A 27,551-nucleotide genomic window follows, 5' to 3' on the forward strand; every position below is an offset into this window, starting at 1 on the left:
AAGCTTGTTGAACGCGAAAGTATTTTTCAAGAAGTAATTTGGACATGTAGAGTCACGCAAACAAATGGTATATTATTATAACGCTTAAAGAAATGATTTAGCGTCTTTTAAACGACATGCCCTTTTATCATTAGGACATTTCACATTTTAGCGTTGAAAACTCATGTACGAGTTGGTTCTCTAATAAAACTTAACTGAATACGAAAGTGATAATCCATTATATCTGCTACACTTCTTTGTTACATGTCTGTAAGGTCGCATAAACAAGTGTATACATGCAGAAAATACGGGGGATTTAGGTTTACAAGGTTTACACATATGTTGTAAGCACTACAGCATACACAGGAGAAAACAGCTGCACCAGCAAATACATAATGTCAGCAAGAAGCTCAACAACATATTTACAAGGGGTCAAATTTGTAACTAGCGCTGCTGCTACAGGCCATAAACAGTGTTTTACCAAATGCGCTTTTTTGCACATAAGTAGCATTGTGGTGTAACAATATACTACAGATTGAATCCGGTAGCAAAAAGTTTGATTAAACGCCAAAAACCAACAAACCAATATCAGTCAAAACTGTGAGAGGCACAAATATATACCTGATTAAAAACAACTTTTTCAACCATTTAGTCCGAATGTTTTTACAGTGGAAATCAAGCAACCATATTTTTCATGATTCTCTACAACAAAAAAAGCTTCTTGCAGCGGTCACATCCTGTCCAATATTGTGCAAAGCAGATTATCAGCTGTTCAACAAACAACAGTACATCCATTGTGAATCACAACGACGTAGTAAACCCGTCTATAATGAGTCATAATAATCAATGTCGCTTCTTTACATCCGCTTGGTCAAACCGTGATTGTTGGGACAATGGCTAATGTGTCGTTTCACACGTGGTCTGTGACGTCATAGTGACGTTTATTTGCTGCAACTGCAATAAACTGTTTGCAGTTTTATTGGAAGCAAAAACAACTAGTACATCTGATTTTACAGACAAAAGGCGTCAAAGGAAAAATACAAGATCACAAAACTTTCAAGCGTTGGAAAGGTGGACAAAGGCACCCGGTAAAAATTGCTTTCAACTGCTTACAACAAGCATAAAAACAAATCTCCTTATTCTCCATGAACCAAAGCAAGATAACCTAGTGATCTACCAATACGCCTCTTATTACAAACCAACATAGCATAAAGCGAAAACGCTGCGATGGAACGTGTATTGCACTGTTGCAATTTAAAACTTGCCACCTAAACCCTGCCCTGAAGCGAAACACAAGCACGTCCACACAACTCACAATACACACACACGCTGTGCTTGATCAATGTCGTCCAATACGGCATCCCCATGGGATTATACATAGCAGGAATGAAATGGCAGATTTGCATTAGCGGGAGAGCCTGTCTCGTAAAAAGGTCATGACGAACCGATCTAGCAGGGCAGCACCAGCCAAAATCCAATTTAGGAGGATTAAACTCGAAGCGGGGTGCCTTGTGACGTCATGAGCCGACGGTTTGGTCACGTGACAACACCGTGCATTATTAATGAGCATCGAGGCGTCGGTATGGAGGGCCAGAAGTGGGGGGGGGCATGTTTTGTGCGTTTGTGACAAAACAACAGTGACGGTTCGTTTAACAAAATCTTAACTTTTTTGTTGCACTTGTCCAAGTATTTTGTTTGCAAACACAAATGACAAAAAATAAAAAAAGGAACAATGTCATCGGACATGAAATGCAACGTCCAAACAGTGGTGGAATTCAAATTTTTTTGACAGCCGGTTCTATCACAAAAGTCATATTTTTCAGCCGGTTCTGTTACAAAACGTCCATTGACTGTAACCAGTAATGCTTACCGGTCGCTGATCTCATAAAATTTCGTGAGACGGTTCTATAGAAAAAAAATGTTCACTAGTTTCATTCAAATATTCTTTTTACATCTGTGCCACTAACCTTTGCATAACTCGGCCGACAAATTAATTATTCAGTCACAATCAAGTCAATTTCCAATCCATTCTCTGCCCTTGCCCTGTCACTTTATGACGTAAACAAACCAACTTATTACCTCACAAGCGGAGAGAGGTGGACGCAAGCGATTGTTGAGATTGTGTTACGCGCGCGTTTTGTGGGGGGAGAGGGCAGGACGAGATCGAATTCGCGATCAGCCCGAGGGCACGAAACGAACAATCGATTATATCGGTCGCGATTAGCTTCGTGGAAATGGCGTAAACGTCATGTCACGTGGTTTTGTGGGGAGGAGAGGTCGAAATGAAATGTCGAGTGCATTCGAGATGCTGGTGGTTGAAAAGCGCAGTTGCATTTTCACACATACACGCTGGTTCTCAACGTGGCGGCTTTGATTTATTGATTGGTCAGTATTTACATTGCTACAATGCTACTCAATATGTACTGGAACTAGCTACATATGTGATGAGAATGCGCAAGCAGTAATGAATATGACAGTAGTCTGTAAACGAATACATTCAGCACTTGAGTAACTAGAAAGTGAAAAAGCCATACTGAAACTTGCTGAAAACGATTTTACATACAACTTAGTCGAATATTTCAAGAAATTGTTCCACATTTCAACTTTAAATCTAAAAATTTAAACCAAAAACGAATCACAATTGTTGCTTGTCTAATTTACTTGTTGTTCTGCTTGATATGCAAAATATAACAACAAATAGTATCAGCTTAAAGTGGTCCCAAGTAAGACATCTATCTTCACAGAGAGTGTGACAAATTGTTAAGTGAAGACCAACGATGTCTTATCATCAACAAATACCAGCAAACACATTTCATTGGAAGCACAAGGCGATAATTTACTTCACAACTAGTACTGTGACCCGCGTTGAGTTCACATACGTGATAAAACGTAACAATCTAAAGTGAAAGAAAGCCTGAAACGGCCTGTTGCACACACTGACAACCAGCGGTCATAATAACAATTTTGCCAGGGAGGGAGTTATTTCAACCGGCAAAACAACTCAAGCGAAATTAACTGCTCCAAATCTCTTGTGGATGTTCAAGTATAACAATGCTGAGAATGAAAGTTTATGTGTGAAAGAATCAAACAAACAGTCAGCATGGCAAAAAACGAACAGTATTAAACGGTAAGAGACATCTTCTAAGACCGAATCAGAACCTGTCAAACAAGGCACGAATAAATATCCGACAGTTTCACGTGTCTATTGCAGCTGTGGACAGCAACCAGTATCAACCACGTGTTCAGCAGAAACGCATACAACTCCATACCGCCTCCAGTGTTGAGTGGTCGCGGTGGAAATAATCGGTTTACACGAAATTTTCTGTCACGTTCGCGGAATTAATTTCACCTCAAGTACAACGGCTTGTTGTTATGTCAATAATTGGAGATGGAAATAAACCAAGCAAGTTGACTGCCTCGTGTTTGTGGAAGTAGACGATAAAGAGATGAGTTTGAGTGAATTATGGTTTTAAGAAGATGTTGCAACTAAATAAACTAATAACTTATTATATGATACTAATATGTATAATCCACTAATCCTGAAAGAAATGCTAACCAGTGTTTTTTTGAAGTTGTTTTGGGGCACGGAACGGTCCCCCAAATTTCTCCAGCGGTTTCCCAAAATTTGGACTTGCAACTACAGTTTTTGGTATTTAAATGAAACACTTGCGGTCTCTTAAAACTACTTAGCGGTCACCCAAACCAAACCTTAAAAAAAACCTGTATCAGTCTAAAATTGACAGTTTGCAGAAGAAAAGAAAAAAAAATATATAGTTGAACACTTACCAAAGCATTGATGTAAAGGCATAATCATGCAATGAAGAAAATAGGTAAAAGAAACAAACAACAACTTACCATCATCATGAGGTTTTTCTTTCTGTTCCTCGTTCCCAGTTTCATCTTCAGCCATTTTGTCTGCAGGTTCAAGATCGACTTTCTCTAATTTTGATTCACCTTGTTCAGAAGTTGTCACATTTTGTGACATATTTTGATCGTCTGTTGTTGAGGTAGTATTAGATGTTTGCGCTGATACCATAGAAGCTGCATTGCTTTCAAACTTTCGAATTGCGTTGGTATGTGAAGCGCTGTTCGATATGCTCATCAATAAATTTGCAACATTTTTTGTGTCTTCGTCGGCTATTTGTTCGTATCTGTCATTCCTGTCGGTGTCAGGATTGTCTGTATGAGGTATTTCATCATTGTTTTTATCATCGACACTTGTAACAGGCACTTCATGTGATGTCATGTTTATTGCTGGAGTTTTATCACTTTCATGTTTGTTTGGTGTTTCAGGGGAGGACAACGGTTTGCATTCGTTCATTCTTGCTTCAGGGGAGTCTAAAATGAGAATTACACATTTACATCACAACATGAGCTATGACATGCGACCACCAGAGTTATGACCTCCAATAAAACCAATAGGAATGAATTTATATGTTTAACAGTGAAGTAACAATTGCACATGACAAAACAAACGAAAAATCAATAACAAATTGTTTAATATTTGATTTGTTGTAATTCGTCTTAATTCTGTACAAGATTTACAACAAATTCACAGAACAAGCCCAGCAGAATTATGCCCTTGTTAACCAATAAGAATTATAATATAAGGATGAATTACTACGCTTAAATATGTGGAAATAATTGCATGTATGACTTATGTAATCGCAATTATGTAATGAATTCCATGAACTTGCCTAACTAAAAGTGACACAACATTTTTTCTTGATAGATGACTTGATTTATTGTGATGTGGTTTTAGTTTGTTCAAAGGATTTTTTACAAAGATTAAAACCAATAAAATGAAACTGCCATGTACATCTGGCTATGCAGGAACATAGAAGTCAATATGTAAAACAGTTTTGACATTTGCTCATTGTTATATCAGGCTATTTTTAATGAAACAACTAAATAAACAACCAATGTACAGAACATTAGCTAGACATGTTCTAACAAAAGCTTTGCACAGACAGCTCAATAGTTTACATCACCACTGATTTTGGTTTATTTATTCTTGTTGCCGACGATAACAATATCTAACCTTGTGTGGTTTGTGAAGTTCCAAGTCTGCCAGAACAAGATCGGCGTTTCCCAACTCTCTGTTTGCTGTAAGATTTCGACGCTGGTAAATCCTGGAATAAGATAGCAGGAAGATTTATTGAAAAGGACTTATACTCATGAAACATTGTAATTTGGTAAGTTTTACATGATTTAGCTTAAAATTGAATTTGCAAACGCTTACAAAACACTGGTTTGGGATAACTTTATTGAAGGAACATCTGAATGCAATTGCCCAAAACAATTAATAAAAATAAAATTAAAATCATAGTTCTGTCTCTAAAAATACTTCCAGAAATTAAACTCATTAAAAATCATAATTTGTTAATTTTAACAGGACTTTGGTTATTAAAAAACAATGGATTGTACAAAATTTTAACAGAGCAACATCTGTCCTAATGTAATCAACAAAAATTAAAAAAAACATAAAATAAGTTACTTTTTTTAATGATACGTTTCCAACCTAAACAAACATACAGATTGGCAAATGTGTCATTATAAAAGTAAACAGCAAACACAAAGTGAGTTAACTTCACTCCGTTCCATGAAGTAAGTATTGAATTACAGCTGAAAGTTAATCCATCTTAGTGAGACTAAGTCATAAATGTCTTCATTCTGCCCTAGGGGCAAATGACCGAAGGAATGGACACTGTCACTAACAATCAATAGAAATGTCACTATGCAACTGTGTGAAGTGTGCCATGGATTTAAACTGATTTTTTTTATCAAAAAGTTGTTTGTTTTGAACGGATTACAATAGGGGTGTTGTTGAAAAACAAAAGTACGAAAACTTTAACATTAAACTTTAAAACTTAATCAGCTGATATTAGTAAAACTTCTGAAAGGCGAAAAAACAAATATCTCAGCTAAATTAAACAAAACATTACAACAAAACTTATAACCTAAAAATCCTAAATTTTGATTATCTTTTTTCACACTCACTATTTACATCTTAAGAAGTTAACTGACAATGCCACTATATATTTTATAACAGATAAACCTGGCCTGACGATTTCTTCACAGAACAGTGATGACTGACACAAACACACCTTTTCTTCTACATTAACTACTTTGGTCATGTTCTAAGCAGCACTGCAGTGTAGAAAAAACAAACTAACATTTTTTTTTACTTACTACTCCACTTGAACTGCTGTATCGAGTACTTCTTCTACTCCTCCTTATAACTTGCGACGTTCCATCGGGAATTAGGTCAGATATAATCGAACTATCGAGCAACCTCACTTGAGTCAAGCTTGGATTTACAGAAGTTTGGGTCAAAACCTAAAAAAGAAGGTTAAATTTAAGTCACAAACTCACATAAATGATCCTAAAAAAGATAAATTTGAGCCAAAATTCGAGCTTATAAGTGCAGTTGAAAGTTCCTTACTTTAAATCAGCGTTTCCCAACCTGTGGGTCGCGACCGACTCATTTTAGGCCATGGACCACTAGCCCCAATAAAATAAACTCATGGACCACTTTATTGTTAAGAAAAAATACAGTCAATTTTACTCTATTATTGTTGGGGTCGCCGCAACTTGGTAAATCTTATCAAGGGGTCACGGCACCAGAAAGGTTGGAAACCGCTGCTCTAAATAGTAGCACTCACACATATCGGGTGGAGAAAAATAAAAGCCGCTCAACAAGTTTTTTTCATAGACATCTTACGATTTATGACAAACTTGATAATAAGTTAACCAACAACACTAGAATGTCACAGAGCATTTAACCAACCCTCAACACCCTAAACATTGTCCTTAATTTACTGTCATAACTCAACATCAACCTAACAAGCAAATGGGATTCTGTGGCACAATTGACAAGCGATTGTAAATCTATGGCTGAGTATGTGTGAAGTAGTTAGTGAAAACATGTCCTTACTTGATCGGTCATAATTTGCAGTTTGCCATCGCTGTCGTTGCCGGTGACAACAGCACTGTTCCACTGAATGGACGAGTTCGGCCAATAAACATGAACCCGTGTTCCAGCAAGACAATATGAATCTAAAAAAATTAGTTCAAAAATACTTTTTAACAACGTAATTATGCAAAACAATAGTTTGAAAAAGATTTTCTCTATGTTTAATAACTAAACCTGCTTAAAACTAAAATGGAATGTACGCAAACTTTTGTAACAGTTGCAGTTTTGACACACTGCCTCACTGCTATGCTGTTTTGTCTTAGGGTTTTATAATTAAGAAACAGATGTAGATATTGTTACATCGTGGCAAAACAGTTTTACACAGGAAATCATCAAAACTGGAAACATAGAACACAGCTTTACAAAGAGCTTGACAATATGCGGCATGCTAGACATTATCAAATATGTTGCATGAAACCGCAAACCAAAGTTCATGACGGTACATCATGATTTTGGGTGTTGTTCAATTTTTGGCAAAAGCATGTTAGTTTGAAGTGGTCACTCTAATTAAGACTAAATGCCTATGACAATAAATAAAATGCGACATATTCCAATGTATTATTCAACAAATTTGTCGTTCAACTGGTGTAGTGCTAGATGAAATAACTTGTGTGCTTGCATCATTTTACTTCATTGCTTTGAAGAAGCCCTTCATTGCTTTGAAGAATTACAAGGTCAGTATTATGTTTAGCATCACAAAAGTTGAATGACAAATTTGTTAAATATGCAACCTGGTGGACAAAACTTAACAACTGCTGCAGAAAAAAACAAAAAAAAGTTCTTGTTTTTTACATTTGTGTTGAAGAGAAAAGCATTTAATGAAATTATGAAACACTTACTTTCAATCAGAAGCTTCTGCGACTGTTGTAGACTCATCCATTCTGTGACTTGTTGCAAAATATCGGGATCAGATTGTGAACAAGGAAGTTGTAACAAACTTGAACTCTGTAGTAGAAAATATTCAATTTATTTGCCACAAATTACTTTGCAAGAAGTACATGCAATTTGTAAAGTAGGGAAACCAAAGATTGTGCTATAAATGATTGCAAGGAAAGTGTATACTGCCAACAGCTCGTAAAACTTGTTTTATTGGTTTCAGCTGTATGGATATATATTTTATGAACCACAACTGCATGTCTGACAGTGCATAGTAAAACAACAGGCAAGTCCTCATGGCTTTTCCTGTATTCCTTTTAATTTCCACCAAACACTAAGGAAACTAGACTAATTAGGTTTTGAAAGCATTTATAACTGATGAAAACAAACAACTTGCAGTTTCAACTTTACCATGATATAAACAAAAAATACTTCTACCTCTTTAATTTCTTCCAATTCACAATTTTTCACAAAACACCTACAAACAAAAATATGTATTAAAATAAAATAAAAATCGCAGCAATTTAGCAAATATATATATAGCAAAGTAAAACATATTTTATGCTTTTTGTCTGAATATACACAATGCAAAATGAACTCTTCACGGAAAGCCTTTGTTCTTATGTAATTATTCTTCATTATATCCCGCTGCACTTGTACATTTTCGCTTGTGGGCTCGCAATATATCATTTATTGCTCTGAAAAAGCCCTACCATTCTGGTGGGTGAAATGTCAGCAAAAATACAAGTTTTTGAAACAACAACTAATATTTTTGTTTAGCATTACACCAGTTGAACAACAAATTTGTTAAATATGCAACCTGGTGGACAAAACACTTGTTCGGTGTTTTTATACAAAATGAATATAAGTGGAAAAACTAACAGGCATAAAAACTCAAAATTTACTCGTCTCAAAAAGATGTTGAAAAAAAAGTGAGAAATTAATTTTATTTTGATCTTACTTGTGTTGATCGCCGAAAAGTTCAACAAGCGTTCGATACTTTGGACATTTATCTTCTTTCACTGCAACAAAAGTCTGCAGAAAAATATATATAATGTTTTAATCAATGTAATTCAGGACAATATACAATACTTGAATAGTCGAGCAATATTAGAAAGTGACTTGTGATCAAGTTTTGTTTACATTATATGTGTATAGTATATAGCGTTGCCATGTAAACAAAATACATTCCTATTTTCATTTTGTTTAAATTAGCTTTTGTGTAACATTATTACTGCTCCTAAACAAGGTTTCTGTTTGAAAAAATGCAAAAAAAACAATAAGCAAAATATAAACAGGTATAATTATCTAAGATCCTCACATCACAACTGTAAAAAAAACAGGGAATGTGTTGAATTAAAAATTCAATTAGAATGACAAAAGCCAAAATGCCAAGTGGAAGAAAATGTTCAACAGGGCGCTCTGAAGTAAACACAAAGAAACTGCCCCAACTCCCAACACTGAATTGCCTCATACATGAGGAAAGTAGGTCAAGCAGTGGAACAGCCAGACACAGTGTTACCTACACTCCACTACATTTTGCTCAAGTATTTCTACAATGATCTCCATTAGTTGTTTACAAAAAGCTTAAAACACATAACCGCAGTCACACAAGTAATAACAAAACACGCACTAAATACTTTTTAATCAACAAATTGTTATATTTATAAGAAAATTGGGTTATGTATTGTACTAGCCTATTTTTGAAAACCTATGGTTGTGTCATTGACAGTAATAGTTATTTAACGCACATATTCATTAAAACATCATTGTGAGCTGTACTTGATATAAACAAAATTTAAATAAAGCATCACAACAGCAATATGCAAAAACCACGCAACTACTAATTTGTTTTGGTTGCAATCTCTATTTATGAAATCTTCATACATTACAAAGCTAACAAGCAGGTACTGAATAAATGTGACATTTTTATATTTAAAACTGCATATGAACCTTTTTGCTAAGTTTGTTGTGGTGTTAGTGCCAATTTATCTCTTAGTATGTTTGCCAGTAAAAGTTTGAAAAACAGGAATTTAAATGGAACAGATTCTAGGCCACAGACATGCTTCAGTTGTTTTGTAAAACCTTAGAAAACAACAACTTTCCACGCGACGCCAGACTTTAAGAATCTAATAGATATTCCTACAGTAACCCAATACAAAAAACTTTTTTAGCACTATCATTCAATTAAAGCAAATAAATTTTCCAATATTTACACAAGGTTACTTGCAGTAATGTGGGGCATGGAAGCATACAGAGCACATTTTAATTATTAACACCCCCCTTGAGACAGGCCCTGCACAACCACATTCACTTACGCCAACATTTCAATACATCATCAGTTACATTGTAATGGAACACCACAGCACAACTTTCCACTGTTTTACAACATTAGTAACCACACATCACTTCCATAGAGGCCTTGCAAGCATTGTAATGACCCATTTTAGTAAGTCTTGTTAGCTGACTTAACTATTCAATGATTTTTTGGGATTGACAGTGCACAGCTGTTTAAATATAAATTACATCACTTCTTGGTACACAGTATAACACAAAAGCCAATCATTGGCACAAAACACAACGATATTCTGCTGTTTATAATGCGTGCACTGGTTCACTTTGGCATTAGACATTTACTTCCCAAATAATCCTTCTTAAAACTATGTAATATATAATCTGCTATACACAGGGTTGCCATCAACATTGCCTTTCAAAATAAGGACAAATCTTAGAAATAAGGACAGTATGGCAACCCAGGCTATGTAGCAATGCAGCAACACAAAATGTTTTACAACTTTTAAAGGTGCAAATTGGCCCTTCCTTTGATTTTGTCATTGGACATTTATTTCATAAAAAAATCCCTTATAAAATATGTAATATATAATCTCCCTAATAACAATGCAACAAGAGAACATGTTTTACAACCACCGCAATAAACTACTAGCAAACATTGCAGTGTAAGTGTTGGCTGCTCCCCATAAATCACAATACATTGTTTATGCCAACCTACCCTGACTGGCCATCTTTGATTTTTAGTAGGATGATGAATTATGGCGACAAAATCTTCGACAAAAACTTGTAAATAATCTTCAACAAAAATCCATTCTCGCTCCTGCCACGGCAACTGACACCACTCGATGCAAAGCTTAAATAAACAAAAACAGTTTGTTATAATGCTTACCAAAGCTATAGTGCCGAAGAAGTGCTTTATAAGGTGTAAACGCACAACTATATGCAGAAAAGCATCAGTTTTCTTTCAAAATACAAAGTTTGTTGGAAGCATTTTTTGTTTTATTTCAATATCTTTTGAGGTATATAAGAAACTGTTTAGAAGTTTAATGGTGAAAATAACAGAAAATAACATGTAACTGATGTGGCCCTTCATATCGCTAAACATGGCATGAGCATTTGCCGAAATGCCTGAACAACAAAGCGCGTCGCTTTTTGTATTTATTAGGGCGATTATTTTCATTATTAATCTTTTGAGGTGTTTTTATATGTTGTTGAGTTACTTCGAATTCATCAGAAGGTAAATGCAACTGATAGGCTTAAAAATCCACAGACAGCTGACAAACACAAAGCAACAAGTAATTAGAAGATTGTGGCCTGTAAGCCCTCAGGCTTGTTTTATTGCTGGGAGTTGTAAGAGACAGAACGTCTGGTAGCAGTGAAAATTTCACAAACATGAAAACGCCCAGCAACACCCAAGAGTGTTGTAAACAATATAGGCAGACTTTGCTGCTATGTTTAGTTTTATGAAAACCATAACAAAACTTTAGTCAAACACACACACATCAGTTTCGTACATTTAAAACTAAAATTTAGTTTCAAATTAAGTTTTCGTATCAGTGGAAGTAATAGCTAAGTACCAAATGTAACTATTTTTTGTCTAAATGTATTTTATGTGCCAGGAAAATTGTATACAAAATTTGTAGCCAAACTTGCTTTACTATAATAAAGTAAACGACAACAGAGCAGTGAGTGTAAACGCATCTGGCCTAACTTTACCATCACATCTTTTGATGTCACATCATTTCCTGAAACGCATCGGATGACAGCTGATTTCCACAATTTATTAATCCATTTTTCGCAAGCGTTCGACCCTTTATATTCTGTCGGTACAACGTTGGCTGCATTGTTTGGCAATAATATAATCCTTTTTCCCGTTAACTCAGTGCGTCGTTCTATTTTGTCCATCTGAATCTAAACCTATTTACATCTAACAAAATAATAAAATGATATTAGAAATACATGTTTGATGCAAAAATGCACAGCATTTGTACAAAAGATCACAAACTTTCCCAACATAACTTAAAGGTTTAAATTAAGTTTTGTACAAATTGAAACGAAGCAAAAGTATGTGAAGCAAAAATAAAAACAGGCAACAATTGCTTAAACCATTTCTCTACTTTTTTACACTTAAACAAAAACAAAACTGTAGGGAAAAAGATTAAACAAAGCATCTTTAGATAAAGATCTACAAGATTGTTATTGTAAACAATACAAATATTGAATAAATTTCAATCTGTACGCTGTTTTAAGTTGTCACAAGTATAACATGTGCAACAAAGTATGACATGTACAGTTCAAATATTGAGATGAAAGATTACAAGTCTTTGTTACTGAAATTGAATTTGTCTTATTGAAGCTGTTTTTCCCCTTCGGTACTAACTTTGAAAATATTTTACCCAACAAACATAATAATCAGTTATTTCTCCAGAAGACAATAACATTTAAACACTCCCAGATATAAACTTAATGTAATAAGGATACTATAACAATGTCAGTAGTAATATTGTTTCCTCACCAGCAAATGGTAAATAACTACTTAATAACAAGTTTATAGAGCTTGTCTGGCAAATGTATTTGTAAGCTATAAAGTACTACTTAATAAGCTATAAAGTAGATAACAATTAAGTTGTTTTGCTGGTTATCAACTTATCATTCATATACTAAACCAAAAAGTTACCAATGCCTCACTATCCATACCAGAGGAACTAATTGATGTAGTGTACTGTTTGTTTGTAAATATAAAACCACTAAATTACTGAATATGGCATGAAAACTGGATATATTTACAAATGTTCTTCTTGCCCAAGGTTTAAACACTACATTGGCCACAACCTAAAAGCAAGTTGTTTTTCAATATAATCTGTAACATTAATCAGGTTTTTCAAACAAGCAGTAATCTTGTTTAGATATTAGCAACAGTGCAGAAGCTGTTGCAGTACAAAACTTTCAACAAAAAAAACTTAATTTATTTAAAGAATGAATACACCAACACAACTTGGCATTTAAAAGTTTAGTTTCTAATTACTAGTTCAATTAATGACACTTAACATAATGTACCGAAATTTGTTACACTAAACAAGTAAAACAAAATAATACATTAAACTGTATATGTTCCTCCAAAAACAAACAAAACGTGCTAAACAACTGTCAAATGAATAATGCATTTCCATCGAGATTAAACAGTGCTTCAAGTTTGCCATTATTCCCAAAAACCGCAAACGAAAACCGCTGCGTTGCACGAACACGAACAAAATTCTGAAAGTCTGTCTTTGTGCAACTGCTCAAATTGGACTAATGCCAACTTGAGCTTTTGCTATGAGCTTATAAAACGCTAAACTTAATACTGACTCAATTTGTTTTGTACCACATAAACATCGAGCAAAAATAAATAAAATTCAATTTGCCAAAAGTTCATAATGTTATACACATCGAGATAGTTTCTAATTGAAATCCGATCTTTAAACTACAGCGCAAACATTCCTGTTGTAAAATCAGCGAATAAAGAGCTCCACCACTGGCAATTATTGACAGAAACGAGCCGGCCCAACACGCGAGTAACCAACAGAATCCATCTTTTCTCCTCACGTACATATCCACTCTGCAGCAGCGTCTAGCGGGCGAACAAATACTTTTCTGTATAAAACATAATGCTGTTTAAAATAGCATGATTGACAAGACGCGAAAAAACAGGAAACTTTTTATTGGTTTCCGTTGCGTCAAAAGCTTGCCGGCCTATTCGGAAAAGCAATGTATGTTGTATTTCTATCAAGGCTCGGCGTGCTACGCCTGGTCAGTCAACTACATGGAATCTTTGTTGCTATTTGAAAGGTTCATTTTGATTTTTGCTACTGAATGCTAGGTTGATACTTTGTAGTTTTGTTGTGGCTAAAAATGTAATGCAGATTATTTTTATCAATTTTGACTTGTAACTCTGGAAAATATTTGTAAAGATTTCAACAAAATTCTGACATGGGAGATATTAAAACCAGATGCAATATTTATTAGATACTCAAACGCAAATAAAACAAACACACACACAGAAGCAATCATGGTTAAAAAAAGTCATAAAACGATGATAGACCAATAAACAAGTTCAATTATAAGCGCCACACAAAATTAAAATCAAATGTAACAAAAAATTGTATCATGTCGCAATGTCAGCTCCATCAGTCCAGAACCTTTGACAATTTCAGTTCTGTTCGTCATTTATTGTCTGACATCTGAAATATAAAGTAGGCACATTTCAATACAGGCAATGAAACAGCTAACAAGTGGTTATTGAACATGCTGTTGGGCAAACTTTTTGACAATATATCATAGCTAACAGCAGCATTTGAAAGCCATGAAACATTTCCGAGCTAGCTGCGTAAATTTTGTTTCTTAAGAGTGAAATATTAAGCTTCAAGTCTTGATGACAAAATGCAGGTGTGCGTGACAATGCTAGAGTCAGTTTAAAGTTATTTGTTACCAAAGAGCAGTTACATGCATTGCATTAAAGAGTTGCAAATGATTTTTTTCAATATGTTTTGTGTTTTGTTTAGCCTACAAATGGTGTGCTACAACTTTACAATGTTGTGAACACTTCATATTATTTAAGCAGATGCGACTGTTACACTGATGGTTGGACTTGCCAAGCACCATTTAGAGAAATATATTGTGTTTTGTTAAGCTTTTTTGAAGTAACAAAACCACTTAAGCTTCAAGGCAATATTTTCTCCGAAACATAACCACTGATAAGCTGTAGACAGTGTACACTGTTTTGACCTATTAGGTCTCATCAGTGCAGCAGTTGCTTGGCTATTGTGAGTCAACTGCCTCTCTGGTTTATGCTCAGTTGTGGCATGGAGCAGAATAGGTGAGGCATGGGTTTTTACCCTGTTACTCCCAGCAAACTGGAGTGCCGTGGAATGGCTACACTAGCCAATATGACCAATCACCAGCTGTACTGATGGGACCTTATGGGCCGAAACAGGGTGTACTGTCTGCAGCTTATCATTTATGCTTTATGCTTTCACATAAACCACTGAGTTTGAACCACAGTGCAACATATCATTTGTGTTTTTTTTAAAACACCAACCCCACTTTATGATGTAAAGCTTTTTACAAGTTCATCACTACATACCACTTGATATGTTTGGGGCTTCCAACCCCTTTTACGAGGATCAGGAAAGTCGTAATCCCATAGAAGCTGTTGGTGGTGGCGAGTTGTACATAATGTTGTGGAAACCGTAAAGTGGAAATCCTGCTGTGTCACTCCATGGGTTTTCCAGTCTCCTCAAAACATTTTGCACCTGGTAATAATGTTACAATTGTACAATATATAGGAAAGGTGAGTACAGTATTGTTATCAAGCTTGTTTCATAGACTTTGTTAACTTGTTTGTATTTGCCGGATGAGCGAAGATTTATACGAAAGGTATGGAAACAAAAAAATTACCGAAGAGAGTAAATTTTAAATATGTTTGCATTGCACAGTAATGCATTTATTTGTGTCATGACCGCTGTATCATTGTTTTTTGTATACCACTGGTCAGAACCATTGATGTGTTTTAGGTCACTTAAAAATTACCTCAAGGTAGTTTCCCTTCTCAGCCTCTTCAATGGCATTTTGTGCAATGTAATTTCTCAGGATGTATTTCGGATTTGCCAAGTTCATCATCTGAAGTGATAAACACATATAAATTGAAAATTTAGGATATATACTTCACAGGACTCTCAGTACTTAAAGGAAAAACTTCTAAATACACCATGCTGCAATTTGCTTAATAGTGTTTTATAGCAGAAGTATAAAAAAACTTTTAAGAAAAGGCGATAAACTATCCAGTACATACAACACACTCTTTTGCACAACAATCAACATGGCTTATGTGAGAGGCATAGGGCTGTTTTTTTGCTATTAGATGCTACCACAAACAGATGGAATTAGTCAATGGCATCGATTATGTATCCATACTTTCAGACTATGTAACAGATTGTTTGGAAGCATCTCAGTAACATTCCCACCTAAACCAGTGTTTGCCAATGCCTGTTTTGATTCTGTTTATCAAAGTTGTTTAATTGATAATGCAATTTGTGCATCGAAAAGTGCATAAAATATCACAGAGTGTAATAACGGCTGTAAATTAATACATTGTGTCAATACCACAATCTCAAACCCAATATAAAACTGTATAGAAACCAACCTCTTTTCTTTGAGCATTTAGACTCTCAACATCGCCTTTTTCATTGGTCAGTTGCTGTAACCTTTTCACATACATTTCAATCCAAGTTGTCCATTTATCTTTCACACCTAACGTGTATTCTTCTTCCGATAAACTCTGAAACACAACATTATGCATAATTTTTGTAAAATCTTCAATTTTTATAATCATTTTTGCTGTTAGCTCCATTTTTACAATTCTCTTTTTTCTAGTTCAGATAAACCAATAAGATAACTTATATATGTATATATTGTACCTTACAATTGTACTACAAAAAAAACTTAGGATTTGGAGTCAAATTATCGGAAAGATGTGTTATAAGCTTGGTGTTCTATATAACAAAGGGATTTTAGACGAAACAGAATTTTATGGAACAAATTTACCTGCAGTTTTTCAAAAGCTTCCAACTTATCTATCTCCCGCTGAAGCGTCCCCTCTCCCCCAAACAATGCGAGGAGATCGGCATTTTGTTGTGCTAATGCTCGAATCGCGTCCAGTTGTTCAGCTGCAATGCTGGGTCTGAAAATAGATAGTCATTGTTACAAAATCATAGTAGCTCTTTGCACTATCGTGGCTCAATTAAAATAAATTGTCCAGTTTATACATTAACCTAGTCATTTTGCAAAGAAAGCGGAAAATAGCTTTTCCATTTGTCTTAATTGTATATATTTGTGTACAGTTATATATACTTCATTTGATTTGTTATACTTTATAACTATTGATGACATATCTCATTGCACAGTCACATTATATAAATCTAACTACAAGTCTACAACACTTGTATGCAGCCCATGACACACAGTTTGGCTAGTTATGGTCTGTTTAGAGTTGAAAACATGCCTAAAAAACTGAGCATTGTCTCAGTTTTTTAAGGACGTTTTTGTGAGTTATCATTGTATTTAACAGAAAACATTGTATTTAACAGAAACACCACACAGAGTTGGAAAATTTGTTACTTACTTTGAAGCTTGCTTCACATCCTCCAATGACAAGCAGCAGCTTAAAATTGTCTCAAGTAGTTTTGCTTTCGAAGCTTCGTGGTCTGGCACTCCCGGTAAATCCAGAAGATTTAGATTACGAAATGTATTCGTGAAATCTGAAAACGTTTCCTTGAAAAACAAAATCTCATGATAAGATAAACATTGACTTAATTCAGAGGTTTATTAACCAGAGTTTACGAGACAGGTTGTCAGAAATAAAGGCTATAAAGTATAGTTATAAATACTCAAAAAACACCAATAAAAGCATATACTGGCTGTCAATTTTACTTCGGAGGTTTATGTCAATTATTACAACTTGGTGTAATTTTGTCTATTACTGCAAATTAGGGGAACATTAAAAAATTTAACAAAAGTTCAAGGGGTTTGAGCATCAATAGGTTAGGAAAGACTTAACGAATTAAAACAAAATTCAGACGCAAGTCATCTATGCATCCTATCATCTCTTCAAAATGTTGATGGGGCAGAGTTTGCTTTTACACTGACTTTAATCACTAACTATCAACGAAACTGCCAGAGAGGTTGTATATATCGAACATATTGTAATGAAGACATTTTAACAAATTGCTGTTGTCCTCTTCAGGGGGCAAATTTACACTGCATAGTTCATTCTATTCTCAAAATATCCAATTCTTCTCAACCATTTGTGTTCGTAATAAAGTTTTATACTTTTGAAATCTGTGTGTCCTTTTTGCAAATTGATTTTATATTTGAAAGAAACACAACCAAACCTTCATAGTAAGAAGTAGTTGTTTAATCAGCATTTCATCATCATCATGTTTGTTGGCCAATCCAATCTTTTTCCTCATCATGGCGTTGTATGTTTGAGTAAATTCATTATCGTAAACTTCGTTGAGAACTTGAAGTGATGACTCAAGTGGCAAAACATCCTAAAATTTGACCAGAGATGTTGTTATAAATGTTAAAACTCAATCAATGTGTGTATAAGGCAAAAAAATCTCATACATTACAGTTCTGCACTATACCATGTTTAAACAATTCCTTTTACAGTATATATTATGTAAAGAACTTATTTCACATTTCTTTTATTACACCAAAAAATTTTGTCCCAACAGAATTATCAAACTGAGAAATGTGTATGTTAAGTGACATGGAAGCATTTCCTATCTAAACTTTTTCATTGATTAGAGGGCCAAATTGGGCAGATGGACAATCCTGATTTGAAACTACTAGCTGAAACCAAACTTTCATTTAATAAAAGACTCATCGATTAATAATAATTATTGTAACAGTAATAAATAGCAAAAGTAATATTGCAGGCCTGCCATTTTTAAATGGCCAATCAAGCAAAACAAGTGGGTATAGATTAAGAGCAAGGAAAAGGATATGAAGTGCAGGAAGTTACAGTCAAGGACATAAAGAAAACAGATTGATTGATTGGTGTCAAAACCTGCAAAGCTTCGGCAAATTTCTTAAGGTTCCACTTGCAAATTTCTGGCTGTTTCTTATACGAGTATCTCCCGTTCTCATCACTGGAATTGCAGATAAAATCTGGATCATATCTATAAAAGCAATTATTATGTTTTAAGGCAGTGGTTCCCAACCTTTTTTGCCACATTCCTCCCTTTGTCCATTTTTGAACTATTCATTCCTCCCCATAAGACGAAAAACAAATATAACATAAAAAATTATAGCAATTTGAAATAGACCTTATAATTAGGGATGTCCATTTTGGAATCCTTTCCAACCAGTTCCAAATGTGAACTGGGTCCAAATTATAATGGACATAATAATGTATAGACAAAAATATTCTGTAACATTTCCAATGTTTTTTTTACAGTTTTTATGAAATTCCTCCCCTGATCTCATAAAATTCCTCCCTAGGGAGGAATTCCTCCCTGGTAGGGAACCACTGTTTTAAGGAATAAAACAAGCTTCGATATAGCCATTATTTTGAAGTGGGGGCAAATCTTTAAGGCAAGCACTTTCAAGTACGCAGTTCATCAGGTATTAAACAATTTAGTTAGCTACCTAAAACAATGCCCTGTGTTTAAAACCATTACAAAAATTAGCAATATTCAACCAAAAAAAGTGTATTATTAACCACTTTTTAACCACCACAAAAAGTCAAACCAATAATTTTGAATCAATGCCTTTTTTGAGCAAAAAAATCAGAGCCAGTATATTGGTGTATAACATAACTACGTTTCGACAAGTGCTATTGTCATCATCAGGTTGTAAAAAATAAAAGCGACAGAAGGCATGCAACTGGGTGACATACAACGGTAAAAAAAAAGGCGACACGAAGTTAACATGTAAAATGCCTTTTTTATTTACCAACTTACACATCAAGGAATCCAAATGGTCCGTAATCGATCGTTAGTCCAAGTACGCTCATGTTATCAGTGTTTAAAACCCCATGACAGAAACCGACACACTGCCATTTTGCCACCATTCGTGCAGTTCGCAAGCAAACCTGTCAACATGAAGATATTATTGACAGGACAAATGAGATTCGCTGATGAGGCACTATATGTGGTCTATGTGATAAGAGTGTTACATTGCATACTGGTTTACAACATATCGAGAACCAGATCAATTATGTCATATGAGTACCACAAAATAAAACACAATCTTATTAACATGCCCTTTTACATGAAAAGTTATACATTTTGTAGGGTTACAGGAAACTGAAATACACAAATAAAACTTTTCCAAAGGAGAAGTAACAAGTAAACTTACAAAAAACATTACCCTGAATAAACAGCAAAACATCATTCTGACCTCTTTGTAAAACTTTAAATATTGTTCAGTTCCACAAACCGGAATTTCCTCAGCAATTTCAGGATAAAACGTTTCAATCGTGTACTTGAGAAGTTTTATTAAAATGTCGGTTTGGCCGACACTCGGTCCTTCTTTACCAGTTGTTTCATCTGAAGGCTTAAATATTTCAAATGATCCAAACCTGAATGTAAAAGACTGATCAGAAAAAATATGATTCAGGCAAATAAAAAGGCATTAATATTATGTTGGAACTAAAACATGTGAAAAATTCACCAAAATTTCTTGTCAGTTACTATGAAAAAAATATTTTTAAACACTGGATTCAACATTTATGTACCGTATTTTACGGACCATAAAGCGCACCCGATTATAAGGCGCACTGTCAATAATTTGCTTTGATCAGTTTTTTGTTCATACATAAGGCACACCAGGCTATAGAACGCAACATATTTTAAGGAGTATGGGTTACCATATAAAGCTCATTATAATAATAATAGTATCGGTACTGGTTTTGAGTGTAGGCAATAAAGCACTACTTAATCCATACATTAGGCGCACCGGCTTATAAGGCGCACGATCAATTTATAAGAAAAAAAAGGATTTAAATTGCGCCTTATGGTCCGTAAAATACGGTAAATGATTGATCAGCATGGCACCTTGACAATTATGCATGGTTGTTATATTCCATAAACAAGCTAACACATTAAAACAATTCAACTACATTTATTGTCAGATATTACCATTGAAGAAATAAAATATAGAATAAACAATCTTAATGTTTTTGTATTTTCATTACATATGAGAACCTTAAAAATGTTGGAGCAATTCTCAACACTAGGGCACAATGCTCTCGCCGAGCTCGCCCATCGTAAAACATGTCACGAGTAACGAGAGTGTCGGAATCAACCACAGCTCCAGCTCTTGTTGTAGGAATTCCAAGATGGTGCATGCTTTCACTGCAAAGAAACTCTCGAATGGAAGATCTGAGGACTTTTCTTCCATCACCAGCTCTGTGAGACACAAAATATCTAATGTGCAAGTGTTTATTGTCTCTTTTTAACAGACTTTCTATACTTAGTCATAACTGCATGTTCAGTGTGGAAATTAACAATTTGACACCACATGTACTACAAAATACATACAATTATTTTTTATGTCTCCCAGTGAACCACTAAACTCTAAATAAGTTGAATGGAATTTGGCCTGCATGTGCCAAAACCAAAGTACAATGTGAGCAATGTTTTGTCACCAACTGCACTGAACTAGTGTCAACAATTATCATTGTAACTTCCCAACACTTTTATACAAGTTAACAAGATTACACCAATGCAGAAACTTTTAACTGCAAATTTATCCAATTACTTTTAATGACCAGATGGCAAAGCAATAAGCAAAGATCAATAGATTATAACAATGGCAAAACTACATTTCTAAATACAAACAAGGTGTACAAATTCACATTATTAAATGCAGTTCGTTTTGGATTTTAAGAAATAACCACCTCCTTTTAGGGTGGTACTAAATACTGGATGTGACCGCATGATATTTCGCTTAAAATGCTGCATTGTATGTGAAATGTAGAAATACAAGCCCAACATGGGTAAAATAAACCAGATTCTAGTGTAATTTTGTTTACAAACCCTCACCCAACCCGAATAGCTCTAACCATTAGCGCTTTCAAAAGTCCGCAAAAATATGTTTTCATAAAAGCATATTCAAAGTTATTCACAACTTCCTGTCGTGTAATAACATGCGGTCACATGCGGTATCATGTGGTATTTAGTATCACCGTCTCTTTTACCTTGAATATGGAGTCGGTCCAATTCCCTTGAGCTGCATTTCCCATCTTTCATCGTTTGAGTTTCTCAGATCGCCCAAGTAAGCCACCGTTCCATCGCCAAGTTGCCCCGAAAAATATCCAAACTGATGTCCACAATAACAATGCGATGCAAGAACACTCCCAGGAAGAAGTTTGTTTCCGCTGAAGTATTTTGCAAGTCCCTAATGTAACAAATTTTTGTTTAAATATTTACAAAAACAATTGCATGCAAGTTTTTGAACCATTTATTTTTTCCATTTTAAACAGTTTTCAAGTTTGTCATAATATTGCTATAAATTTAAAACCATAAAAAACAGCAAAACCTTACGATTTAGTTTTTAGTTTAATATTTTTATATTTAAAACAGTACTTAAGCAATAAAAAAAAACGTGTTAACATAATGCCATAAAATTTAAAAACATAAAATAAAAAGCAGCAAGACCTCATCATTCAGTTCACCACTAATATTCAAAAGTTTCAAAGCATCTGTAGATTTTGCAACAAGCCGAGGACTTTCGACCGGAGTTGAATCAACGAGAGAAAAACATGCACCAGAAACCTGGAAAAAGAAAAAAGATTGGGAATTAAAAGGAAAATTTTTGACATTAAATTTCTGGCTATGTTCCTAACAAGAGGCAAACTAACAAAAAAGAACTGGATTTTTGGTGAAAAACACATTAGCAATGTCTTGTTTAGTTAAATTAAAATAGTAAAAACCATGAATTGGCTGTCAAATGTAGGTCTAAATGTACAAACTAGTATTTATATTTACGGACAAATAAATTAAAATAACAGTTTTGAAATCGAAGTAAAAAAAAGACCCAAATTAATGAATTTCATACTTTTCTGGTGCCTGGGCGTTTTGACTCGTCCACCGGTAAAGATTTCAGGGCCAAGTTTTCCAAATTTATGTTCTGGATGCTTTCCATGTTCGCTGAAGACGCGATAGTACGAAAAACCCGAAGCGTTTGAAGAAATTGCTTCGTCATGAAACTTCCGTCAAAACTTTTTCTGCCGCAGAACGTCGTCACTATCGGGTAATCCCCAAACAGTTACGCACCGGTGCTTTTCATACTGGTCACTCAAGCGTTAAAGAAATAAAGTTAAATTATGTTCTTTTTAATCAAGTTAATTAAAGTTAAAAAATTACCGGCTTTTCTAAATTATGCAAAAGTATAAAAATACAAAACTTTTGAATTTAAATTGAGAAAGTTTAACAAAACCGAATGCCGCATGTAAGCAAGGTACAACACCAAATTTCCCAATCTAACATGTTTTTTATTCATCCATTTACAATGTATTAAACGTTTACCATAAGTTTTACTCTTGTGTTGCTTTTAAATAATTGTTCATTTATGCAGTAATTAACTAAATTGTCTTTTTTATGCTTTTTGTAATCTTATTTTTTTATTCTACAAATGTTTCACGTTTTGCTATTTTGCCTTAAATACAGTCTTTCGTTTTTTCTCTAAATACAAGCGCATTCTGATGATTAATCTGACATATGGTTCCTTTGATTTGGTGAGTAGAGTACTGAGTAGAAAAATGGATCCTGCTGCAAACAAAAAGCGGCGATATCAGAAGAATAATCACAACGAAAATTACCACCCAAGATACCGAAAACATTCAAGAGATTGGAATTGGAGATCGGACTCAGGTGCTTTGCTAAGAAACTACTTTTTTCATCCTTTTTGACACTGTTAAATGTACTTTCATTTACAATTATTGACAGCGTAAGTGTCCTCTTAATTAAGTAACACGCCACATAAACACACTACCTTCATTTAATTTTTTTAACATGTGGTAAACGGTTGTTATTGATATTTTCGTAACTAAATCATGTTCTACTGCTAATCACAAGTGATGGACTTTCACATAGTGTTGTTGTAACGTTGCTTGGCAATTTTGGGGTGCAATGGGAATATGGGATCTTTGTGTTTTCATTCTTCATCTAAAGTAACCTTAACTATGTGATGTACCTTGTCACCTATCAGGTGTTTTTACTCAGATAACTTTCGTGATGGGAACCGATATCACAACACCAACCGACCACCAGGAGGCGGTAGTCATGAAGGTGGAAGGCAGCAATTCACTGATTCAAATCCATTTTCATGTGATATACAGGTACTTAGGCAAGTGGTGGTAAATTTTGCATAACAGTTGTTTATCAATTTAACTTTAAGTATGGTATAATATTACTGTCTGTTGTCCTTCACATAAGGTATATTTAATATTACTTATGTTGTTTTTGTAGATTCATTTGATTGGAAGAAAGATGAAGGATCCAATGATTCATGTTTGTGAGACTTGTTCACTGCCGATCAGAAGTTATGGAAGAATGGTAATTGATAATAACTTTGCTTTGTTCTGTGTTTTTACATGTACAAATCACTTTGTTGCTTGTTGCAGATTCCATGCAAACATGTGTTTTGTTTTTCGTGTGCAAAGAAAACTGACAACAATTGTCCAAGGTTGGTAATCACTAAACATAATATCAAAAATGTTAGTTTAAACCTATATGATGTAGCTGCAACAAGTTTAGCCATTATCCACCAATTGTTCTCTTTACTGTTTTGTGCTCCATAATGTTTCAATACTGTGTAGCTATTTCTGGCTTGGTTTTTATACTCTTAGTTTTAGTGCTACTGCTATTATATTGCTATGTTTTCTTTCACTAAGCGAAACAAACTCAATGTACCATGTTTATTTAGTGGATTATGATGTAACAACATTATTGGAAATAGTAAAACATTTCCATTTATACATAAAACTTGCGTCTATGTTGATATTCATTTTTTTGCAGATGCAAAGATAGTGTTCAGCGAATCGAGCAATGTCCATTGGGCAGCGTGTGGCTTTGTTCGGTGACAAATTCATGCAAACGAACTTATCTCTCTCAGCGGGATCTACAGGCACACATGGACCACAGACACAAACCAGTAAACCCCGTCGTTCCTCACCCACTTGTGCTGCCCCCAGCCAGTGTTGTAGGGTCCCACCCACCCATAACAGTCCCTCCTCCTCCTCTCATTCCACGGGCTGACCCATTTATGATGGTCTCTGCTCCACCAAGCTCTGCAGCTCCTGTTGTTTCTATGCCTGTCTGTCTGCCGTCTACTGTGACAGAATCAACTGCCAATCCACGGCCAAGCAGTAACTTAATAACAATCCAGATACAAGATAGCCAGGCAAACCCCCAGCCGGCTAACAGCTTTCCGCCTCCCCCACCCCCGAGACGACCCCTTAATCAACCCCAGCTTATACCCCCTCAAAACCCCCATGTACCAAGCTCACAGCAACAACGATTTTAAATTTTGTGCAAATGGGAAAAATAGAACTTGCTTGCTGGCCTTTGAGAACCACTCATTAAATGTTGTGTTTGTATTGATAAAGTAGAAATATTTTTTGACAAAAATGCTCATAATAAACCAGCAACTACTTTGTTACGCAATAACTACAGGTTTCAATGATTGTGTTCATTTAATAAAACAGCAACTGGCAACTTGCAGTTGATTGACTTGACTGAAACCAGTGTAATAGAGGTAAACATTGGACAGCACTGTTAGACATTCAAAAGCTCCTTTCTGTTCTTCATATTTGAGAAGCATTTAAAAGTGTGCATTCAAGACAACGTGAGTAGTATCCAGTGCATTCAATCTTAACTTGTTTTCCACATGAAAACATTGTGCATTACATCAGTAGTAATCCGTCTTTTCTCCACTGTCATCCAGGCAATATGCATTCTTCACAGTAATATCTTGCACTGGTCGATCTTGTTGCGTCACCTCAACCATGCCGATCATTCTAATAATTTTCAAACCTTTGCTTATTCGTCCAAATATGCTGTGTTTTCCTGTGAGAATAATCAACAACGCAAATAAATTTTGATACAAACTTGCAAATGCAAAAGCCCTAAATAACTGTATATGAAAGGCTGAAAAGTAATACAGACAAATAGTGATGGGACGAGTACCCGGTACTTGGTATCGAACGATTTCAGTGGTATCGCTACTCGTACTCGGTATCGAAATATTTTGTCTCAGTTTTCGATACCAACGTGCGAGTACCGGAGGCCGATTTACACCATAAGAATACAGGAAACTTTATGCCAATATTTGCTTCGGACAGGTCAAAAAAAAAGTTCCGCCAGTTTACATATATATATCTTCTTTGCTATCATGTGGAGATTACATTTTTCGGCATGTGTGTCCCCCCCCCCCCCAACCATGGCAGATAAATTAGCCAATGATATACAACTAAGTACAACACTACACTTAAGTACTCTGTAATTGTACTCGGTATCGAAGGTATATACATGTGGTACTCGTACTCGCTTCAAAACCTGGTATCGCCCCATCACCAGTAATACAAGTAGGCTACACAAATAAAACAGACAAATACAGTCAGGTTTTGAAAAAATAGCTGGTCAGATGCATAAAAAGCTAACAAGCTTGCCAAATTGGACATGGGATTAACCATACTCATCTTTATTAACATTGTACCCAACTTTCCAACAACAGATAACTCATCTTACCATCCAGCCACTGTGTTGGAGCAAGAGTGATGAAAAACTGACTTCCATTGGTATCGGGACCAGAGTTTGCCATCGACAAAATTCCTGCCCCAGTATGCTTAAGTTCTTTGTGGATTTCGTCTTTAAATCTTGGCCCATATATTGAAGCACCTCCCCGACCTATAACAGGAACAATATTTTCTCTCAATTACGATCTTGTTGGGGCCTTTTGGTTTTAAGTTTCGTTAGGAGCTCATTACATCATTGCACAATATAGTATTGCTGTTCTGAATAGTATCTGGTCTCTGGGTGTTACAGGAATACAACATTTCGTTCATCACTTTTTTCTAAAGCAAACTGCTGAAAATGCTAAATTATGACCAATATTTTACTTATTAATTTTCAAAGCCTTGCATTTGAGTCGGTTTGCATGTAGCATGTATACCTGGACAGGAAATACATCATTACCTGTGCCAGTAGGATCTCCTCCTTGAATCATGAAGTCAGGAATGATTCTGTGAAACTTGGTATTGTTGTAAAAGCCTCTGCGACAAAGTTCAGCGAAGTTGGAACAGGTTTTGGGGGCATGATTCCAGTACAACTCAATTTCAACAGATCCCATTCTATAAAAGGAAAAAAATGTATCAAACTTATACCAACTTAGCATAATTTAAATGGATAACGAAAGTAACATTTTAGGGCTGTCATAAGCTAAAAATTATTGATAAACTAAAAATTATTGATAACCTAGTCCTATTCAAAAATTCTCTTTAATGAAAATTTGTAAGTAAAGTCAGTAAAAATTGGTAAATAAATTACAGGTAATTACGGGCAGCTTCATTAACTAAGTTTATTACTTTTTTAAAATAAAAAATACTTACGACGTTTGCATGACAACATTTGGTGGCCTCCAAGTTGTAGGCGGGATTCCTGTCATGTTTTTGTTTTATTTCCTAGCAAGTAGCTACAAGAATTCACTGTATTTTGTTAAACTTTCATCAAAACAAAACACGTACAGTTTGATTAATAAGATTTCTTACGCACTTCTCTCTTTTTTCGTTTGCTTTTTTCGCGCTTAGCACGTGTTGTGCTTCACGCATCACTGCACACGCACTGTAATGGTTTTTAGCATTGTTGACATTTGGATCAAGAAA

The 27,551-nt window shown here is 34.9% G+C and overlaps 4 protein-coding genes and 1 long non-coding RNA gene across 6 annotated transcripts in view; 2 read left to right on the forward strand and 3 right to left on the reverse strand.

Moving 5' to 3' along the window:
* Nucleotides 1-12,062, reverse strand: part of LOC145224766 (uncharacterized) — a 46,921-nt gene extending 34,859 nt beyond the window's left edge. Inside the window, exons 1-9 of one of the 2 annotated variants that reach the window (XM_080091349.1) lie at nt 11,840-12,062; nt 10,842-10,976; nt 8,793-8,866; nt 8,270-8,309; nt 7,795-7,900; nt 6,917-7,038; nt 6,172-6,318; nt 5,021-5,111; nt 3,835-4,317 (exon numbers count right to left, since the gene is read on the reverse strand). In XM_080091349.1, the coding sequence (XP_079947475.1) occupies nt 3,835-4,317; nt 5,021-5,111; nt 6,172-6,318; nt 6,917-7,038; nt 7,795-7,900; nt 8,270-8,309; nt 8,793-8,866; nt 10,842-10,976; nt 11,840-12,028 (1,387 nt within the window). In that variant the 5' untranslated portion in view covers nt 12,029-12,062. Of the gene's footprint in view, nt 1-1,849; nt 1,885-1,946; nt 1,970-3,834; nt 4,318-5,020; nt 5,112-6,171; nt 6,319-6,916; nt 7,039-7,794; nt 7,901-8,269; nt 8,310-8,792; nt 8,867-10,841; nt 10,977-11,839 lie in introns of those variants that run through there. The other variant, XM_080091350.1, reaches the window with a different exon arrangement.
* Nucleotides 2,082-3,391, forward strand: LOC145224782 (uncharacterized). The gene is made up of 2 exons (XR_013859745.1): nt 2,082-3,106; nt 3,191-3,391. It is a non-coding gene; the product is annotated as an uncharacterized LOC145224782 (long non-coding RNA).
* Nucleotides 12,063-14,102: 2,040 nt separating the features above from the next.
* LOC145224770 (protein adenylyltransferase SelO-1, mitochondrial-like) lies at nt 14,103-22,975 on the reverse strand. The gene is made up of 14 exons (XM_080091352.1): nt 22,727-22,975; nt 22,327-22,443; nt 21,867-22,066; nt 20,872-21,075; nt 20,066-20,246; nt 19,627-19,757; nt 18,732-18,843; nt 18,052-18,210; nt 17,283-17,431; nt 16,706-16,841; nt 16,305-16,439; nt 15,692-15,781; nt 15,246-15,414; nt 14,103-14,343 (listed from the first exon to the last, which is right to left on the reverse strand). Exons 1-13 carry the CDS (start codon nt 22,871-22,873, stop codon nt 15,286-15,288), a joined length of 1,890 nt encoding a protein of 629 aa, XP_079947478.1. The 5' UTR covers nt 22,874-22,975; the 3' UTR covers nt 14,103-14,343; nt 15,246-15,285.
* A 384-nt stretch (nt 22,976-23,359) lies between these two features.
* Nucleotides 23,360-25,397, forward strand: LOC145224772 (uncharacterized). The gene is made up of 5 exons (XM_080091354.1): nt 23,360-23,541; nt 23,893-24,008; nt 24,139-24,225; nt 24,294-24,355; nt 24,688-25,397. The coding sequence occupies exons 1-5, from the start codon at nt 23,373-23,375 to the stop codon at nt 25,193-25,195; spliced, it is 942 nt and encodes a 313-aa protein (XP_079947480.1). The 5' UTR covers nt 23,360-23,372; the 3' UTR covers nt 25,196-25,397.
* On the reverse strand, nt 25,251-27,441 carry LOC145224780 (peptidyl-prolyl cis-trans isomerase-like 1). The gene is made up of 4 exons (XM_080091358.1): nt 27,279-27,441; nt 26,866-27,020; nt 26,419-26,577; nt 25,251-25,737 (listed from the first exon to the last, which is right to left on the reverse strand). Exons 1-4 carry the CDS (start codon nt 27,332-27,334, stop codon nt 25,580-25,582), a joined length of 528 nt encoding a protein of 175 aa, XP_079947484.1. The 5' UTR covers nt 27,335-27,441; the 3' UTR covers nt 25,251-25,579.
* Between the last annotated feature and the right edge of the window lie 110 nt (nt 27,442-27,551).

The sequence above is a fragment of the Phallusia mammillata genome, chromosome 4 (genome assembly GCF_965637545.1).
Source record: "Phallusia mammillata chromosome 4, kaPhaMamm4.hap1.1, whole genome shotgun sequence".
Classification (NCBI taxonomy): Eukaryota; Metazoa; Chordata; class Ascidiacea; order Phlebobranchia; family Ascidiidae; genus Phallusia; species Phallusia mammillata.